Below are 12,297 nucleotides of genomic sequence, written 5' to 3'. Positions count from 1 at the left end.
AGCTATAATTGTTGAAGTTCAATGGTAACTGGTAATAATAGTATTGATTATTTTATGCTATACAAATAAAAATTCTTCATACAGGCAGTGTAGTTTTTGTGCTGGGTTTTAGTTTTATATGCTAGTAACTGAGTATTACACAAAAGTTGAGGACATTCAAAACTTGAACAGTACTCTTCTGAGTCATTTCCTCAATTAGAATGTTGATATATGTATTGAAGTTCTTTTATTTTCCTTTTCAAAAGGTTTGATGTATACAACAGCCACGAGTGGACTAGTGTAATGGGGCTGGAAGTTCAATCTATAACTATTGAGCAGCACACTCTTTTAAGTTTTGCAAGCTTGTCAAGTTGGTAATTTGCTTGTGAAGTTTAGTCGTTTCTGGTGATGACTGGGATAAATGAATTCTTCGAGGTATGGAGGTAATTGCTTGCCACTAGCAAAATTTTGGATTCCAATTGCTATTCCAAAGGTTGAAGGTGTGGAAAGGGAAAAGGAGATACCTAAAGCTGAGGTGTATATATGTAGTAAAGTAGGACCATAGAGAAAATAAAAAGAGTTCTTCAATTCAATGGGTCAGGGTTAAGGTCTTGTTAGCTGTGTTGAATTAGGATATATAAGGTTTTTATTACTTGACGTAATCATCTTTGAATAACTGAGTCTTACGGCCACTTGAATTTTCTGTATTCCAGGCGGTAAAGGTGTTTTTTGACCTACAACTGGCTTTCTGATGTCTTATATTTGTGATGTAACTTGCTAAAAGTGGTGAGATTGTGAGTTACTAGTTGCAATAGAACCTTTCTCTGTTACATTTACATGAAACTATATGGCCCTTGCCCTTTGGACCATAAAAGTATAGGTCTTTCGATTGTAATGAACAACTGTTACCAAGTACAAGATATTGCTACTCTGTAGACACCATTTTCCCCTTTACCCCAAAGAAATTTCTACTCAAGTTAATCATGGCTTTCATTCTGTTCTATTTGGAGAAAGGGATGAGCATCTAGAAATGTTGTCATTTATTGTGTTCAACTAATTACAGGACTGAGGTGATGATGGGGAACATCACTGGCAGCCCCCTTGAAGACTTATAAGTGGTGAGGAGGTTCTAATGCTCAAGCTTTAATATGGGATATTTCAGATGATAGAGAGCTCTCTTGGGACTTTGATGAGCTAGTCTAAGTTGATTCGAGTCTTAATTTGTTGTTTATCTGGGTTAGGTTGCAGCTAGTTCAGTTTTTTTTTTGATAAGTAACTAGTTCAGTTTTATTAAGTTATACTAAAGTGGGGCAGTTGAGTAATTTTTAGATTTGCTGTACTCATGGCCCATGAGTCTTATTTTATCTTTTGGAGTAGTTTTCTATTTTGTTTAATTCTTTCTTCATGGTTTAGTTGTTCTTTTTCTTTTTTATTCAAGAATCCTATTCTTTGTGGGAAAAAGATTGGGAATTGCCTGGTTCTTGAGAGGTTTTCATGTCATCTGTCAGGTTCATAGAACAAGTTGAATAAAGTCACAGAAGCCTTTTTAAAAATGTTGAGGGTTTGATTGCCTCCTCCTTCGTTGGGCGTCTCCCTGTGCACCACGGCTTGCATGCACCTTCTCATGATTGTACCAACTCATGCCGTCGCTAATCCAATGGCCAAGATCAAAGCATTAAATTCCTTCAAGATTCAATCTTTTATAACCTAAACATCCCTAAATTCCTTAAACATCAACCCATTCAAGAAACCATTGAGAACCTATCCTAAACTCTTATCTAGTGCTAAACATTTAAGATCTTGTATCCGATTTGTTATGTGAGGTTTCCCTGTTCTCTATTCAAATATATTCACATAAAATATGATTCTTTCAAGGCCCGTTTGGTTGTCCCATTTTACTTTGTTTAGGATTTTATATATAAATCCATCCATTTGAACTTATAAAGTATGAAACTAAAATCATAGATGCACTTTATGTCAGAAGCTTGAAATGGTGCCATTTCACAAAATCACGCTAATGGTGCTATACCAATGATTCTTGTTGGACTATCATTCCACCTTTATTTTTCATGATCTGGTTTATTAAATTCTTATTACATATTGAATTTCCAATTTTAAAAAGGGGTCTGTTACTTTTGTTGCTTAGCCCTATCTAACTTAAGTGTTACTATGTTCATGGATTTTAGGTTGGCACCTGTGTAGCAACTGTGAGAAGAATGCCTGCTATATGTGTTATACCTGTACATTTTCCTTGTGCAAGGCATGCATCAAAGATTCAGTTATCTTATGTGTGAGAGGAAACAAAGGCTTCTGCGAGACATGCATGAAAACGGTCACATTAATTGAACACAATCTACAAGGAAACAAGGATATGGTATGTGTTTTTCGCTTTTTTGTTTTCACGTCTATTGTGGTTTTTTTTTTCTTCTTCCAATTCTTTGCTTGCGCTCATTCAATGGGTTTAGTCATTATTTATTTTTTACTTTCCTTTGATTAATTGAGACCTGACAGCATAGTTTTGTTGTAATCTAAAATTGATTGCTTCAAAGTGAGGTAAAATATGAGTTCTATATGTTGGTGCCCTTGGGCTGTTTAATCTGTTTATTTTTGCATGTTTGCTGTGTACTTTAGTGTTTATGATGAATAATTTATTTTAGTGTTTATCCCAAGGTGTTGGCTCAAGTGGTAAAGGCCTTGGAATTTGGTGATTATCCTCATTAGGTCTAAGGTTTGAATCCCCTTGGGTGCAAACAATTTCTTGGGGCCTTCTCACACGGTGAAGCCGTGAATTACCTGATCCGTGTGGTGGGGGAGCATTGCACAGGTCTGGGGTTTAATCTTCAGTGGTAAATACACGATGTGGTCCTGCATTGGAGGGGTTCCTTGTCATTAAAAAAAAATTATTTGTCTTTATGGTGGATAATTAATGAGTATCATTTTTTTTTTTTGGCTGTTGCCTTTTGTCACTATTTCTGCATTCACCTTGGGTAGTATTACTTTAGCTGAACTGCGTGTATAGAACCATTTGGACTAGCACATAAGCTGACCATAGCATTGTAAATTGTAAACTTGAATAGCTGCCAAGTATATTGAGTCATTTGCTTAAGTAATTATAGCTTTTTGGACTAGCCAAGGTATGGATTTGTTTTTAATAACTGGCTGATATATAAAGTGTGAACTGTAAGCAGTACGATGTAGTTTTTCTTTTGTACTTGGATCTACTAGAAGTAACTCATCCTCCTTCCGTAGTCAAATACAACAGCAGAGGTTGATAGGCAGCAATAAGTCAATTTGTGACTCTCTTACACAACTTGTGGTCATCCCAAAACCATTTGTGACTGTTGGTGTGTGACGACCCATTTATTTTTTTATTTTTTGAAAACATGCATATAGCGTAAAATGGATCCTCACAGTGGTACGACTACTTGTCGCTCAGCCAACATAACGTACACGTTCCATAACCTGTACCTGATATTCAGAGTAACATCTAACACAGCGGAATATATTATGATACCAATCAGTCATAACAAAAAGCACATCTATAACTAGTCTGTGGTCCATACAAAAGAGCCAATTACTCGTCTATCTGTTTAAGGCTTACAACATATACCATGATTACAAAAGAATGGCTATACCAAAAATACGTGACACATGCGTCACAAGCCATATACAAAATATCCAAATGACAGGACTCCGTAGTCCAACACATTACGATCGTCGCTGTGGGCTTCAATCGTAATACCCCAAATATAAAGCTACTGGGTCATCATCTAGCTCAGGAGTACTTGCAGTCACAACATCAGAATCTGCATGGTTGCGGGGGTTGCCGCATCCGTACAGGTGGAATTATGAGCCCATCGCCTTAGCATAATTAATTACACTAAGATCTTAGCGGTATACTATTCACTGAGTTTTCGCAAAGAACCAACTCTTCATTTTTAGTCTCGCGTACACTATAACAGCTACTAATTTATAAACTTTTGTTTGAAAATCCCCATAGCTGATTTAGCAAACACCGACTAATAGAAAACTTTTAAAGCATACTATGTAGCTGTGAACACATATAGAAGTTCCAGTCATCCCACCTTGGAAACAACGACATATCTTCTCACCTACTATAAAACTATTGTATTTTGTGGCTCAAATGTACAAAGAAACAACATTGCCAGATGTAGGTAATTTCATGTCCAAAGACACTTACATTACACAATCCAGTAGCGTACAATCTAGGTACATCAAGCATAAAACAATGGTGGCTCAAATGTACAAAGAAACGTCATTGCCAGATGTAGGTAATTCCGTGTCAAAAGACACTTACATTACCCAATCCAGTAGCGTTCAATCTTGGTACATCAAGCATAAAACAATGGTGGCTCAAATGTACAAAGAAACAGCATTGCCAGATGTAGGTAACTCCGTGTCAAAAGACACTTACATTGCCCAATCCAGTAGCGTACAATCTTGGTACATCAAGCATAAAACAATGGCATCTTACTTAGCAATACAAAGAAACAACATTGCTAGATGTAGGTAACTTCATGTCAAAAGACACTTACATCACCCAATCCAGTAGCGTACAATCTAGGTATACTAAAGATCGATGCCTTCAAATCATGCAAATAAAAATATACATAACATAAAAACAGCTCACCTTAACACACCATGATATATGTATGCATATGCAATGTCCTCAGAGCCCCTGGCTCAAGAAACTGAGTCCCAGACTCAAATCGTCGAGTCCCAGACTCATATCGCCGAGTCCCAGACTCATATCACCGAGTCCCAGACTCATATCGCCGAGTCCCAGACTCATATCACCGAGTCCCAGACTCAAATCACCGAGTCCAAAGTTGTGCCGTTAAGCACGCAATGCATCATGTCCCCCCCCTTTATAACTCACTAAAAATCTCAATCATTTTAATGCAATCCTAGTCTACAAAATTCCCAACCACCAAGTACAGTTACACAATTATTCAAACTCAACATATCATATACATACTTCAACATCATCATAATTTCAAGATATTCAAATCATCCAAAACAGATATAATCAACATATAGTTGGTTCAAGTTTATAAAACTATATCTATTTTGCAATTCATCATATATGAAAATAATACTTTTCTCAGTGAGTAGAATACTCACCTTGGATTGCTCGTTCTCCTGATTCCACAATCCTAGGTTCGACCCACAAAGTGTCGCTATAATCACAACACAATGCACCATTTAGCTATATAACCAATAACCATAACAATTAGCACTTTGAATCGCTCAAAGGCTACGATATAAGTTTCCCGCTAATTAACTAAACCTATACATGAAAATATTCCTAAATTTACAATTAAAATCTCCACTTTATACTAATTACTATTTTTAGGACCTAATCCTATAAACGCCTATTTTTCATAAAACTTATAGATGATTTTAGAATTAATTAACACTTCCAATGCAATTAATCCATAAACTCACAATCTATGTGTTAAACACTTTAAAACTCCCAAATTAATTTAACTCATCAAATTAGGGTTTCCTAAACTTAACCCATAATTATAAAACACTATCATAGTCACAATATCATTAACTCATGGCATTTACTAAAGGTTAATCCCCTAAAATACATCTAAAATTTAATAACTACAAGTTAGGATTTGATGAAAACTTACCACAAGATCACCAAACCAAAACCCAAGGTTTGGATAGCTTCAAGCAATTTCCAACAAGCTCAAATACCTAAAGAACATAGAGGATTAAACTCATTTATAGGATTTTACCCAAAATCACATAACTATGAGTTTAGTGTTTTACCTCAAAGCAAACAGTAGGAACGTAGATCTGAGTGCAAGGATCTCGTAGCCGAAGACGGATCGAAGATCGGACCGTTGGATCTTCGAAAATCACGATTTTTGTATATGGAAAATCTCTCTCTCCCCCCTTTTCTCTTCTCTCGGCTTACAGAAATGAGGCACTGCCTCATTACTTTCTTTCTTTTTTTTTTTCTTAAGTGAGGCGCATGTGCGCCTCACACTTCTCTTTTTTTATTTTTTATTTTATTTTATTTTTATTTTTTTTTAAATAGAAGGGCAATTAAGCCCTTTAGTTACAAATGGCCATGCGGCCAATTAAATGGCCGCGTGGCCACTTTTGTTTTTCTTTTGTGTGAAGGGCATTGCCCTTCACACCTTTTCTTTGAAAGTGGGGCGACCTGATCGCCCCACATATATATATATATATATATATTAGTTTAATAATTTATTACTTTTATTTATTATATTTTCAAATTCTTTTCTTTTCCTATTATTCCAAATTTTCTTTTATTTATTTATTATTATTATTATTTTTAACATAAAAATATCACTTATTCTTTCTTGAACATTACATGGTGCTTGGTTCATGTAGCTTCTATAGTTCTTCTGGCCAATCGATAGAGGAACGTGAGACCATTCCTTTTCAGCAGAGCTATGAGAAATAGATGGGAAACTTGGGTTAGCTCATGCCATATTGAGTAAAGTCTTTGTGTAGTATTTTTGAAAAAGTCTTGTTGATTGCCTTGATAGTGTGCGAATCTTATAGCCTCTTCTGTCCATTCCTATACCCCCTAACTTCCCTGTACTTCTCAAGCAATCATTTGTAATTTACCATCTTGGTTTAGGCCAAAGAAGGTATTGATTATGAAGAAACCTATGACCATGTATTTCTAATTTCTACCTTTCAGAATGGCCCGTGGCACAAAGTGAAGCAATAATGTGATTGGGGAGTCAAAATGCGAAAGGGAATCGGTAAACAAGTGTGAAAGGATCCCCAATGTTTTGCAGAAATGAGCAAGGTTAAAGTTTAAAAACCAAAGAAAATCATTTGAAACCTAGTTAGTTGCATTGGTGAAACATGCACGTTCGTTAGTTGTGTGGGACAGGGGCTCCCATCTCGTTTTGAGAAACAATGGGCTATTTCTTTGCAAAATTGGCTGCTCTCATCCTTGATGTAGCTCTTCCTGGAAACTACTTGACTTATAGATCAGTCTCCATCTTTATCCTAGATATCATTGCTTTAGGGAAGATCCTCACTATGGATAACCTAAGGAAGTGAAATGTTAACTATGCTTAGAAGAATGGTAGACCTTTTCGCTTGCTATAAAGGGCAATTTGGTAGTATTCAGAATGTTGTAGTGTGGAAGATGGTTTTGTCCTTTGTAATGTGATGTCTTTGGAGGGAAAGAAATGATCGGAGTTTTGAAGACTGTGAGCGGACAATGGTGGAATTAAAGGCTTTTTTCTTCAAGACACTTTACCGCTGGGCAGCTGCCTTTGGCATTAATGTAGCTTTCATTTTTTTGATATGTTTTCTTTTTTTGGTTAGGTGTATCTCTTTTGTACTTTTTCTGTATTTGGGTTGCGCCTTTGCGCTTTTTAAGAAAATTGCAATGACTTATAAAAATAAACTAGAAAAACAAATTCTAAATTGGTGCGGTGCTTTTGGAAGGTATCTTCTGTAGAGATCTTCCATTGTGCATTGTATAACTATGCAATGGCATTGCATTATGTCATTAGCTTATGGTAGGAAGGATGAATTAGCTCCCTATAGATATAAAAGCGGATGAAGGTGAAGTTGTCTACAAATTTCCAGCAAATTCCTATTGTACTAAGGGGTGTCTTACACTTTTTAATGAAATTGGTTTCTTACTTATAAAAAAAAAATTATTATTTTTTTCCAGCAAAGGAACCACAATTTTATAAAAAAAATACTTGTTTATCTGTCTTAGCCTTCGCTGTTCCAAATTGCCATAGGTAGATATGACAGTCATGGCTTCAAAAGATATTTGTTTGGGAAGCCCTAAACCTTGTTGAGAAATTTTCATTTTGGTGTGTTCTACTCCCTTTAGCTTCAAAAACTGTAGATTTTATTTTATTTTATTCATGCAAAATCTACTACCCTTTTTGGATGTTTTTGATGACGTGGGTGGACATACTAGTTCTATGTAGAATGAGATCTTGTGATACGGATGAGGTCTCATGAGGCATGTCATCTGTGGATGATATTGAGCTAGTTAGTGAGAGCAATTTGAGGTGAATCCTAAATTTGAGATGATGTGACACACTTTGGACTTTGATAGGTTTAGGTTAATAGGACTAGCAGAAACATAATGGTGCAAGTTTGGTTTGGTTATGATACAAGTTGGTGGTAAAAAAGAAAAAAAAAAGGAAAAGAAACAATTTTTGGTATTGTGGATTGGTTAGTCATAATAAGGATGGAGATATTGAGAGATTCCATTCATGGTCCTGAGCAAGCTGGATGAGATTGAAAAGTTCATTGGGAATTGTTTTGATTGTATCATAATGTTTAGTGGAAGGAAGAATTTCGTTGGAAAAGTTAGGGTCTAGTACACTTGTGATTCAGATCTCACAACTATATATATATATATTGTTGTGAAAGACCAACTAATGCACCATTGAGATAAAGTAATTTAATTCAAGAGGGGGGAAGAATGACCAGCTCCTTACCAGTGGGCGGTTCCAACTAGTGGAACGTGAACTTTACTAGAGAGGCACACGATTGTGAGGTGGATGTTTTTGCTTCTTTTCTCTAGGCGTGCATTCAGTTAAAGTGCAAAGAGGTAGCGAAGACAAGATGTGGTGGGTCTCCTCCAAAAAAGGTTTGTTCAAGGTCAAGTCATTCTTTTGCTCCTTGGCTTGTTTTGGAGGTAGTCGATTCCCCTGGAAAAGTGTTTGGCGCACTTAGGCTCCGTTAAGGGCGGCCTTTTTTGCGTGGTCAGCGTCTCTTGGCAAGACTTTTACCCTGGACAATCTCAGAAAGCAGTATGTTATCGTGATAGACATGTGTTACATGTGTAAGAAGATTGGAGAGTTAATGGATATTCTTCTTCTTCACTGCGACGTGGCTTCTGCTTTATGCAGTACTCTCTTCAGTCGTTTTGGGATGTTTTGGGTTATACCCAGACGGGTTATCGACTTGTTTGCTTGTTGGTGGTGCTCTAGAAGGCCAATGAGTGTTGCGTTGTGGAAAATGATGCCTATTTGCCTCTTTTGGTGTTTATGGAGGGAAAAGAACAATAAGAGCTTTGAGGATTTGGAAAGGACCTGGGAGGAGATTTTATCTTCTTTTTGCCATACGTTATACCTTTGGACTACGACTTATGTGTACCCTTGTCATTTAGTTTTGATGACTTTATTGCTCGCTTTTCTCTTTCTAATTAAGCTCAACACCGCCCTTGCGTTCTGCCATACCTAACACTGCCGCATAAGACTAGTACCTTTGATGACCAGTTCTGTCTTGTCTAATGTGGAGGGAAATAAATGATAGAAGTTTTGAAGACCGCTAGAGGATGGTAGTGGAGCTAAAGTCTTTCTTCTTCAATACTCTTTACCACTGGACAATTGCTATAGACTAGATTAATTTTCCTAAATTTATTGATTTTCTTCCTTGTTTTTGCTAGATGTATATCTTGTATACTTTTTGTGTATTTGGGTTGCGCATTTGCACTTTTTTAATAATATTTCGTTTACTTGTAGAAAAAAGAGGGGGGGGGGGGGAAGGGGAAGAATTGGTCAGAGAAAAAAAGGGAGAACTTCACTTAATTTTTTTTTATTATTTTTTTTAATGACGAGGAATCCCTTCAAGCCATGGCCACTTCGTGTACCTACCTCTATTAGGTAAACTTCGGACCCGTATAAAACGCCCCTTCCATATGGATCGGGTAATACTCCGGTTTAGTCGGCAGGCTGGCCCCAATGAATTGTTTACACTAAGGGGATTCGAACCTTAGACCTCATGGAATTACCACAAAGACCAATGCCCTTACTACTTCAGTCAACCCATTGGGGTTAGATAAAACTTCACTTATAACCCCTGATATTTCATAACTTTTGAAATTAAGTACTCAAACTTTAAAAAGTATCAGCATCTTTCAATTTGTTTCAATTTCAACTATCCATTAGAATTTTCTGTTAAATCCTATCAAAATTTTCAAAATACCATTTTTTTTTTAATTCATAAATTTTTTCAAAGATTCAGGTATGAGTATTTTTCAAATCTATTAAATTCTAACCAACAGATAAATCATTGTGTTTTTTTTTTTTTTTTTTTTTCCAAAAAAAAAAGTTGAGATTTTTTGAAAATTTTGATAGGATTTAACGGAAAATTTTAATAGAGGGTTGAAATTAAATTTTTTTTTGAAAGATGGATACTCTAAATTAACACTTTTTAAAGTTCGAGTACTTAATTGTAAAAGTGATGAAAGATCAAGGATTATAAGTGAAGTGTTTCCAAAAATGCCTTTGTTTGATGAGGCTGTGACAGCTCTCAGTGCTCCAACGACGCCGTCTTTGGGTGCTTCTTCTCAGGCTTTGGGCAGGACTGTGGTCTAGTCCTCGCCAAAGCCAGGTGGGGGAGTAGTCAGTAAGTCTCCTTCATCTAGCTTTCTTTGGCGAGGCTTCCTTCTCCCGAGTGTTCCCTCCCCTTTGGGTGGTTGCGCCTCTCTAATCGTTGAAAAGGCTGTGAAATTCAGGTCGGATGGCTTGATCCAATCTTAGAAGTGGCTTTCGGGTTTAAGGGCTTAGGTCCTTGTGGGTTTGTTTGGGTTTCTTTTTGTGGGCTGGTTTGGTTGTTCCTATATATACTTCCTGTGTACTTGAGGGCGCCTTACGTTTTTTTAATAAAACTTTTCTTACTTATTAAAAAAAAAAAGTTTTCCCAAAAAACTAATAGTAGTGGAAGATGTTATGATGAGGTTGATGGAAGAGTTACAAGAGTAAATGGCGTTAGATAAGGCAAATTGGCAAAAATATACATGTAAATAAACTCTTAATATTTGAAGAATTTTTTTTGTAACTCTTGGAATTAAAGCTGCGGAAGGATTTGTTAGTTGCTATTAAGGTTTAACTGAGTTGCATAGATTTTGATTTTTCTGAATTATTTCTTAAACAAAAGTAAAAGAGAGTGTTGTATTTCTTTATGGGAAACTCATTATAAATTATGTGTTTTTTTTTTTGGGTCAATGTCTGTGTCTGCCTCTTTTAGCCTCCAATGCCCAAAACTTCTGTGGACAATAAGTATTTTCAGAGATCTTTGTTGGGGGTGAAAAACTCAATTATGCATTCCCTTCAACATTGAAAGAACATTTTATATTCATTTTAGGATTTTTTTTCCACGAATTTTCTTTCTCATTTTCCGCCACTTAATTACTATTGTTTTTTCATGAAATATGCCCTTACATTTACCCAGCTGTGGTTGATCTGCCTGATGTGTGCTATTGTTTGTTAATTTCACTATGTTTTGGCTATCAAATTTATTGCGGTGTCATATTTATTTTCTCTTTTGCTCTCTTCTTTGTGCTTATGCAGGGTCAAGTAGATTTTGATGACAAAAGTAGCTGGGAGTATCTTTTCAAGGATTACTGGATAGATTTGAAAGAGAGGCTGTCTCTGACTTTAGATGAACTAAATCATGCTAAAAATCCATGGAAAGTAGCTGACGTATTTGCTGGTAAACAGGAATCGCCTGATGACCTTTATGATGCTAATAATGATGAGGGGTCAGATTCAGACAGTTCTGGGAATATAGAAATCAACAACTCTAAAAGAAGGAGAGCCAAGAAACGGTTGAGGCCCCGTTCCAAGGAGGCTGATTCACCAGCCCCTGCAACATCAAGTGGCGCTGAAGGTCCATCCATGGATGACAATGCTGAATGGGCATCAAAGGAGCTCTTGGAGTTTGTTATGCACATGAAGGAGGGTGACAGATCTGTTTTATCTCAGTTTGATGTTCAGGCTCTCTTGCTAGATTATATAAAGAGAAACAAACTCAGAGATCCACGTCGCAAAAGTCAAATAATTTGTGACTCAAGGCTCCAAAGTTTATTTGGGAAACCGCGCGTGGGGCATTTTGAAATGTTAAAGCTTCTTGAATCTCACTTTCTTATAAAAGAGGATTCACAGGTTGATGATCTTCAAGGGAGTGTTGTTGATAATACTGAAGCTAGTCAATTGGAGACTGATGGGAACTTGGATGCCCTAGCAAAGACTGGTCGAGATAAGAAACGTAAAACTCGTAAGAAGGGTGATGAGAGAGGACCTCAATCAAATGTAGACGACTATGCAGCCATTGATATTCACAACATTAATTTAATTTACTTAAGACGTAATTTAGTGGAAGAACTACTTGAAGACATGGAAAAGTTTCATGACAAAGTTGTTGGTACTTTCGTGAGAATAAGGATTTCTGGTAGTGGTCAAAAGCAAGATTTGTATAGGCTGGTGCAAGTTTTAGGTAATTTTTTGGATAAATTGTCTTGTATACTATTCTTGA

At 36.4% G+C, this 12,297-nt stretch overlaps 1 protein-coding gene across 2 annotated transcripts in view; it reads left to right on the top strand.

Annotated features, from left to right (window-relative positions):
- The window catches only part of LOC133879673 (zinc finger CCCH domain-containing protein 44), a 28,216-nt gene that overhangs the window by 1,977 nt on the left and 13,942 nt on the right, over positions 1-12,297 (top strand). For both annotated transcript variants that reach the window (XM_062318349.1, XM_062318348.1), the window contains 2 exons: positions 2,166-2,353; positions 11,334-12,258. In XM_062318349.1, the coding sequence (XP_062174333.1) occupies positions 2,166-2,353; positions 11,334-12,258 (1,113 nt within the window). The remainder of the gene's footprint in view (positions 1-2,165; positions 2,354-11,333; positions 12,259-12,297) is intronic.

This window comes from Alnus glutinosa, chromosome 10 (genome assembly GCF_958979055.1).
Source record: "Alnus glutinosa chromosome 10, dhAlnGlut1.1, whole genome shotgun sequence".
In the NCBI taxonomy this organism is placed as follows: domain Eukaryota; kingdom Viridiplantae; phylum Streptophyta; class Magnoliopsida; order Fagales; family Betulaceae; genus Alnus; species Alnus glutinosa.
Note: the sequence above shows the minus strand (reverse complement) of the source record. Positions and strands in the feature narration are given on the sequence as shown.